An 8,610-nucleotide genomic window follows, 5' to 3' on the forward strand; every position below is an offset into this window, starting at 1 on the left:
CCCAGGCTCACCCACCTATAGGACTTCCAGGCTCCACCCCCTGCAGCAGCCCAGGCTCACCCACCTATAGTAATCCTGGGCCCCATCAGAGTCACAGAAATGGCAGAAGTAGTGGTCACGGCGCAAGTGCTTGAGCAGCTCATCATTGTCCAGGTAACGCTCATCACAGAACTTACAGAGTGGATGTCCCCGATGGGATGTATCATCAGGGTCACCCTGCATGCGGTGACGAGCCAGGTCCTTACGTGAGTACCACTTGCGCTCATAGGTGAAGATCTGCAGAAAACACAAGGCTAGACACAGGGTTGGGGCTCCCAAGTCTCACAGTGGAGCATCATGGACAACGAGAGGACCCTGATAGTATCAGCTCTGCCCTAGAGCCAACTGAAGGCTGGAGGATCCTTGCAGCCACTGGGGGCCCCTTCTTGCCCGTTCATAAGCAACCTAAGGCTCTGTAGGGGCCTGGGAGTTTCTGGGGATTCCCCGGGGCAGCCCCCTCATCCTCAGGGCACACCTTGAGGTGCTTGAGGCACAACTTGCAGCAGAAGAGCTCATGTTGCTTCCGCATGTGCTGCTCCAAGTCTCCGAAGAGGCCAAAGGATGGCAGGTGGGGGCACCGTGGGCATTCATGCTGCAACAGTTGCCTGGGGAGACAACAGAGCCACCCACCGTGCTGGGCTCTAAGTGTTACTGTCCAGAACAGAGCCGCATGCCAGGCCCCCACCCAGGGAGACAATGACTGTGCTCACAGGACACAGGATCCAAGTCTGTGGTTCTAGCTAGCCTTTTTTGGAGTTTTGGGGACCCTAAGTTAAATATCTGTTTGCATACTCTTGTGTCCCTCAAAAGGCTAAAACAGCTAACACACACCCTCATTTCCACTGCCACCCTGGTGGAGAGCAACGAGCTCCTTGTCTTGCAAGATGGGCCTGAGATCACTAGCACCAAGTACTCCCCATTCCTGATTCTGAGGGGTCATACAGATGCAAGGTAGCTGCCGCCCCTCCAGCTGAGGACCCCTCACCTGTACAATGCAAACACCTTTCCATCTGCAAAATAGATGTCGTATTTCTTCTCATGCTGGAGCTGGTGGATGGGGATCATGGCAAAGGCAGGAAGCTTCTTCCCAAAGACCACCTGGAGAGATAGAGTGGTGAGCAGGAACTGGATGGGATGGCCAAGGACCAAGCAGAGACAGAAGAGAAGCCCTCACAGTAATAAGTGGGTAGCAGCCGCTGGTTCCACAGATAGCCAAGGCTCCTCTCACTGGAAGCAGCATACAAGAACTAGAGGACAGATGTGATATCCAGGCTCTCCACCAGGAGGCAGCCATGCTTTCTGTAGGCCTGGTATCCACCATAAAGGCCCGGAGGAGAGCAGAGTACTGAACTTCCACTGGGTGGTGTGGGGTTGGAGGGCATGCACCCTAGAGAGCAACTACGGAAATAGCAAAAGTTACGTGGGAGCTGTCAGCTGACCAACACCTGGCTACCCTGTCCATGATGCCACAGGAGAAAAGGGCTCTCACAAGACTGGCACCTGGACCTGACCACTCCTGTCAGAGACCCGTGCTTCTGCTTGTGTAGGCTGCCTAAGTCCAGGCATGAGCCATACACACACTGCAGCCACTGGAGAAGGGGCCTAGCGGATACACCAAGTGCCTGGGAGAGGAATCTGGACACTGAAGCCTTCCCCTGCATGCCCCCTCCCCCGACTGACCCCATCTCCTCCATGAAGCTCCTCCACGTGGTGACTTACAGTGCCAACCACAGGGACCCTCGTTATCACACCTCTCTGAACCTTGCTAGGTGCCTCTCTGCCTTGGCCCCCATCTGGCACTGGTCACAGACTTCAGCTCAGCCTTTTTTCAGTACATCCCTGCTGGGAAAGGTCACAGCAAGGTCACCTGTTGCGGCTAGGCTTAGCCCAGGAGGGGATTTTGAGCCAAAATATACAAGAGTTCGGGCAGCTCAGGAGTGACAGGGCAAAGTGGGTCCACTCACACACATGGCCCACACATAGGGCCCCAAGCAGCAAAACGTCTAAAGCTGGTTCTCTGGAGGAGCTGGGGGAGAGGCCAGCTCTACTTTGTCATGATATACTTGGAAATGGCACACAGACAACAATCTAGCCCTTGTCAGGAGTCAAGTGAACCTCCATGATCTAGCCACACCCAGTTAGGGGTGGGAACAAGTCAGCAGAGGCCTAACAAACCTCACTGTCATAGCTGGTAAGGCTGGATACAGTAGGCAGTATCTTGGATGCAGCTATACCCCCAACATCATCTTTAGTTTTTTTTTTTTAGACAGGGTTGTATAGAAACCAGGTTTGCCAGAAACATGCTGTGTTGCCATAGTTGGCTCTGAATTCCCAGACTCTCCCTGCCTCCACCTACCAAGTACTAGGATTATAGGAGTGTATCACCTACCTGGTTTAAGACCATCTAGACTTTTATTTATCTAGACAGTGTCTTAATAAGTAGTTCTGACTGACCCATTTAAAAAAAAAAAAAAGCTGGGTGGTGGCAGCACACACCTTTAATCCCACTGCTTGGAAGGCAGGGGCAAGTGAATCTCTTGAGAGTTAGAGAGGCTAGTGTGGTCTACAAAGCAAGTTCCAGGGCAGCCAGGGCTATAACACAGAGAAACCCTGTCTTGAAAAATAAACAAAAACCAATACTGCCTCAGCTTTCAAAGTTTCCAAATTTACAGGCATGAGCCACAATACCACGTTACAGATGATGCTTAAATGGCGGTCACAGCCGTGCCCTCCTAAAGGCAAACCAATGAAGGCTCACAGTGGGGATTCCTTACATGGCTGTGCTGCCCCCTCCATAATGCAGCTTTCCTGTTCCCTGGAAGCATTTGGGAGGCAGAGGCAGGTGGATCTCTGTGAGTTCGAGGCTAGCCTGGTCTACAGAGTGAGATCAAGGATGGTCAGGACGACAGAGAAACCCTGTCTCAAAAACACAAATAAGAAGAGGAGCTCAGGGCCATGAACCATGCAGAGTGCTGGTAGGAACAGCTTGAAAGCTCCTCACTCAACACAAGCAAACGTACCAGGCACAGCCACACCCCCATTTAGCTCCTCCAAGACGGGCAGAAGAGCAGTCTGAGGAAACTCCCTGAAGCTGCCAAAAAGCATCCAAGCCCAACAGACGTAGCGGAGGATCAACTTCCTTCCCTAAAGGAAGCAGCGCCAGGGACGCCCCCGACACTGCTACCAGCTCCGGGGACCTCTCTCAGCTGTGCACTTGGATCTACTCTGCGTGGCATCTCAGGCTATCATGGAAGAGGTTGATCTACCTTGGGGCTATGGGCACAGCCCCTTGAACACCTCTGTTGGGCAGCTAGTGCCAAGACATGCTGAGCAGAGCACTCATCTGTGCTAGCCACCTCTCATCTTGTGCGTTCATGCCCTACACATGCTGGCTTGTTGCTCACCCACAGCACATCTCCGTGAACAGCCCGAGGTGCCCAGAGGAGAGGCAGGGAGATAGCACACATCCTGTAATGAGTATGACCAGAAGCCAGACAGAGTTCTTATGAAGGGCCTGGCTGGCAACCAGAGGACTGGGATGACAGTGCAGGGAACCAGAGACCTGCTTTACCTTGTGCCACCGAGGCTAAGAACCAAGGAACATGATTATCAACTGCAGGCAGAAGTGATGCCAAGGGGCCACTGAGCCAAGTCTGTATAGGAATGGGGTGTGGATCTGCCAAGCAGAAACAGGGCCATCAAGGCCCAGGCATACCAGTCTGGTGGAGGTAAATCTAATCTACATACACCTGTGTCAGGCTGAGAGGTAGGGGAGGAGACAGAGGGCTGGTTCAAGAAGGGAACGGAAGTACAGGAAAAGGCCTAGGAAAAGGTTCATGGGCAGGGCAGGCCAAAGGCTGGGTGTGTTGGGTCTGATGCCAGCAGGCCTGGAGCTTTAGGCGAACAAAACCTGCCCTTTTCCAGGCAGAGAGACCAAGACTGTCCATCTAGACTGCCTCAGTGGGCGACAGAAGAGCAGGGCATCCCGGGGCATCCCCAGCAGCAAGACCCTCCCTTCCTGTGGACATCCCTGTGAGGCTAGGCAGGGGCAACAGAGACAAAACCAAGGTGTTAGGGAGGGAAGAGTCCTAGGAAAAGGGTCATGATTTGAGGAGGAAGCTTAGGCCAGGTCAGGTCTGGGTGTGAGGCTGGATTACTCTGGGGAGCCCTGGGCTAGGCAGCATAGGGTCCAGAGGTCAGGCTAGGATGCTTCTGAATCAGCCAAGTGGGATTGGCAGCCCAGTTCCAGGGGAGACTGACGGGGTGGGAAGCTTGCTCAGGTAGTGGCTGCCAGAGGACCTTGCTCCTCCTAACTTCCAGCATGCAACGAGTGTGTTAGGTAAAGAGAAGATAAAGCCGGGCAATGATAGTGCACACCTTTAATCCCAGCACTTGGGAGGCAGAGGTAGGTGGATCTCTGTGAGTTTGAGGCCAGCCTGGTCTACAGAGTGAGTTCCAGGACATACAAAGAAATCCTGTCTGGAAACCCATCCCTGAAAAAAGACAGGTGAGACATCATGCATCAAGAGTGTGCAATAGGGGTGTGTGTGTGTGTGTGTGTGTGTGTGTGTGTGTGTGTGTAATGGGACGGGCAGGACTGGACTGGAAAGATGGTTCAGTGGTTAAGAAAGTTTGCTTCTCTTCCAGAGAACTTGGGTTCAGTTCATAGCACCCACATAGAAGCTTACAACCATCTGTAACTCCAGTTCCAGAGGATTCAACATCTTCTTCTGGAATAACATGCACACATACACATAAAAGAAAAATAAATCTTGGGGGCTAGAGAGATGGTTCAGTGGTTAAGAGTACTGACTGCTCTTCCAGAGGACCCGGGTTCAATTCCTAGCACCCACATGGCAGCTCACAGCTGTCTGAAGATCCAGTTGCAGGGGATCTGACACCTTCACACCAATAAATAATAAAAAATATTTAAAAAAAAAGAAAAATAAATCTTTTAATTAAAAAATTATTTTATGGGCTGGAGAGATGGCTCAGCGGTTAAGAGCACTGATTGTTCTTCCAGAGGACCCGGGTTCAATTTCCAGCACCCACATGGCAGCTCACAACTGTCTGGAAATGCAGTTCCATGAGATCTGACACCTTCACACCAATGCACATAAAATAAAGTTAGTAAAATCATTAAAAAAATTAAAAATTTAGCCGGGCGGTGGTGGCGCACGCCTTTAATCCCAGCACTCGGGAGGCAGAGGCAGGAGGATCTCTGTGAGTTCGAGACCAGCCTGGTCTACAGAGGGAGTTCCAGGACAGGCTCCAAAACCACAGAGAAACCCTGTCTCGAAAAAACAAAACAAAAAAACAAAAAAACAAAAATTAAAAATTAAAAAAAAAATTATTTTATGTGTATATTTGCCTGCATGTATGTTTGTGCACCATGTTCATGCGTGGTGCTCACCGATGACAGAAATGGATGTTAGATCTCCTGGTGGGAGTCCAACTGGTGACAGAAGCAGGGATAATTTTTGGAAAGACCAGGATCCCTAGGCATAGTGGAACAGACATTTAATCTCAGTACTCAGGAGGCAGAGACAGATGGATCTTTATGAGTTCCAGGCCAGCCTGTGTATACAGTGAGACTGTCCAAAGAAAGGAAGGGAGAGTGGGAGGGATCACAGATGGCAGACAATTCACAACAGAAAAATACCCATGAGTCATCAGGTACGGCCTGCTGACCTGTGCCTTGCTGCAACCCTGGGAAGGCCTTCAACATTCCCCTCCCACTTCCCCCGCTTGTGGGTGGGGGTGTGGCCTGTCCAGAGATGTGACAAGCAACAGGATAAAGAAAATGGCTCTGGAGAGATGTGCCCAGAGGAACACAAGAAGCTCCCAAGGGCTTAATCACCAGGGTGTGCTGGTCTCTCTCCCCAGTACTAAAGACTGAGCACAAGGCTCTCCATCACCCAGCGTTGAATCAGTTTTGTCCACTACCTCCACAGCCTCACACCAGATGTCAGGCCACCTAAGCTGCTGTGTTGAAGTCAGGACTGCCCTGGTTCTGCACCAGACACAGCTTCAAAGTTGTGCACTGTCTCTCTGCTATACTTGGATGCCACTCCAAAGTCTGTACAAAGAAGATCAAGGTAGACAGATCATCATCCAACAAAGGAAGCTGGCTAGTTCCATGACTTTTTCGAGACAGGGTTTCTCTGTGTCGCTCTGGCTGGCCTCAAACTCGGAAGTCCGCCTGTTTCTGCCTCTCAAGCGCAGGGACTAAAGGCTCCATACAACATCTTACACACATCCCTCCTGATTTCATTTATTCACATTAAGGGAAGCCAAGGGCAGGGTTCAGGAACTAAGGGTCACTGTGGGATTCTGGGTAGGAACACAAGTCATACTCAAGGTAATGCAGAACTCAGGAACAAGGAAGCTACAAGGTTACAAGTGAAGAAGCCGCGGGATGAACGAAGAGACTGAGCTGGACAGTATCACCTCACCCAATTCCCCAAGAACTCTTGTTGCCCAGCATGGTGGTGCAAACCCACGAGGAAGCCCAGGCTTGGCCAAGGGCACCCAGTGCCAAGCCACACCCCAGCCAGAACAAGCTGACAGCTCATGTCAACAGCCCCCGCCACAGAGCTTAGAGGGTGTGGGGCCCACAAGGAACGAGGGAGGGCAGACATTGGCTACAGCTGATACATGTATGTGTTCACTAACTTCCTGAGTGAAATCCAAAGCCGGGCTAGGACTACAAATGTAAAGACTCCCAAAACGTCTTCCTTCCTAGAAGGAAGCTAAAGGCGGGCTGGAAAACCCAGTGTTTTGACTTTCCCATCAGTATATGATGCATGACTGGCCAGCAAAGCACCAGCCAAAGGCTTCCTGGAATGTTTCTGAACCCCAGATCTCACCCAGAAAGGTAAGGTTCCTTTCACCACATTAACAGACCGAGTTCTTCCAGTTGCTCTTCCCCATCTGACATAGGCAAATGCTTAGGGAATGCTCCAGAGTTTCAGCTGACTCCTTTAACATAAATATTAAGAAAGAAAAGCCAGGCATAGTGGCACAACTCTTAATCCCAGCACTTAGGAGGCAGAGGCAGGTGGATCTCTGAGTTCAAGGCTAACCTGGCCTATACAGGTGAGTTCCAGGATAGCCAGAGCTACGTAGTGAGATCCTGTCTTGAAACAAAACAGAAAAACATGTGGGACATGGTGGCGCACTGTCTTTAATCCCAGCACTCAGGAGGCAGACATAGGTAAATCTCTGGTTTAGAGGCCAAACACAGTCAACATATCAAGTTCCAGGCCAGCCAGGACTATATAGTGAGACCCTGTCTCAAAAAAGAGCCAGGGCAGAACTCAAATCAAAAATTTGAAGGCAGAAACTGAAAGAGAGGCCGGGTGGTGGTAGTACATGCCTTAAATCCCAGAACTAGGGAGGCAGAGGCAGGTCAATCTCTAATTTGAGGCCACCCTGGTCTACAGAGCTAGTTCTAGAATAGCCAAAGGTATACAAAGAAATCCTGTCTCAAGAAACCAAAGAGAGAGAGAGAGAGAGAGAGAGAGAGAGAGAGAGAGAGAGAGAGAGAGAGAGAATATTCTTAGCATTATTCTATCTCTGCATTACTTCTAAGAACAGGAAGATTTCCCTGGCAGATGCCACTAGCCAAAGCCTTCCATGAACCAACCAAGGTAATTTCACAATGCTGGAAGTAAACAGATCTCTAAAGGCAGCAAACCAAAGGAGTCCAGCTGGACACTGCTCACCAACAGCTGGCACTGCTGGAGTGTGGGGGAACACTCCATGCGCCCTCTGACCCCTTCAGGGGTTTCCAAGTCTAGACAATAAGAAGCATCTCCTTCCCTCCACTTAGGAAGGAACCCCCAAAATTAGAACTAGTAAGAAGGAGGAAAACTTCCTAACATTGTGGACCGCCAAGCACCTGAGAATCAAGTTCTGGCATCACCTCCACTCTCTGGAGCTAAGGGTCACCGGTGGGGCCCAGAAGCCCGACTACTCTGGAAATGTCCAGTTTAATCCTTTTCTACAGAACAGTCAGCTTCCAGGATAGACAGTCCCTGGAGGTTCCCCCTGGCTGTCTCCTCTACCTTAGTGACGATCCCGAAAACATGAACACTCACAGACCAAGAGAGCTTTCGACCTGACCCTGCCCTTCCCGCGGAGGGTCACAGGCTTCGAGTTCCCACAGGCATCGCTCCTCCTCCCCCGGCCCAGACGCCTCTGGCTTCCCCAGTCCCAGGAGGCCCGGCAATCGCATGCCGCTCGGACCGACCACCGGGCCTCCGGCGGCAGCGGGCGCGGCCAGGCCGCGGCCGAACACCGAGCAGGCAAAACCATCAGGAGCCCGCCCTCTCCGCTCCGCTCCCCGTCGCGTGCCCCGCTGGCGCACCTGGCGCAGCTCCTCGCGGCACACGGCGCAGTAGCGCTGCTCGCACAGCACCCGCATCTTGGTAGAGCACCGGTAGCACACCGGGTGATCGCAGCGGCCCAGCGCCGTAGCCTCCAGGTCGCCGCAGCACAGCACGCAGCTCCCGCCACCCCGCTCGGGCGCTGCCACCGCTTCCAGAGCCGCGCGCCGCCCCTCGGCGC

General features: G+C 52.0%; 1 protein-coding gene across 1 annotated transcript in view; it reads right to left on the bottom strand.

Annotated features, from left to right (window-relative positions):
* Znf598 (zinc finger protein 598) overlaps window positions 1–8,608 on the bottom strand; it is a gene marked incomplete at its 5' end in the record, with an annotated part of 13,049 nt that extends 4,441 nt beyond the window's left edge. The window contains 4 exons of the mRNA XM_005349156.2: window positions 65–276; window positions 515–644; window positions 1,025–1,137; window positions 8,411–8,608. Of these exons, the coding sequence (XP_005349213.2) occupies window positions 65–276; window positions 515–644; window positions 1,025–1,137; window positions 8,411–8,608 (653 nt within the window). The remainder of the gene's footprint in view (window positions 1–64; window positions 277–514; window positions 645–1,024; window positions 1,138–8,410) is intronic.
* Between the last annotated feature and the right edge of the window lie 2 nt (window positions 8,609–8,610).

Source organism: Microtus ochrogaster, chromosome 7, assembly GCF_000317375.1.
Source record: "Microtus ochrogaster isolate Prairie Vole_2 chromosome 7, MicOch1.0, whole genome shotgun sequence".
NCBI classification, from domain to species: domain Eukaryota; kingdom Metazoa; phylum Chordata; class Mammalia; order Rodentia; family Cricetidae; genus Microtus; species Microtus ochrogaster.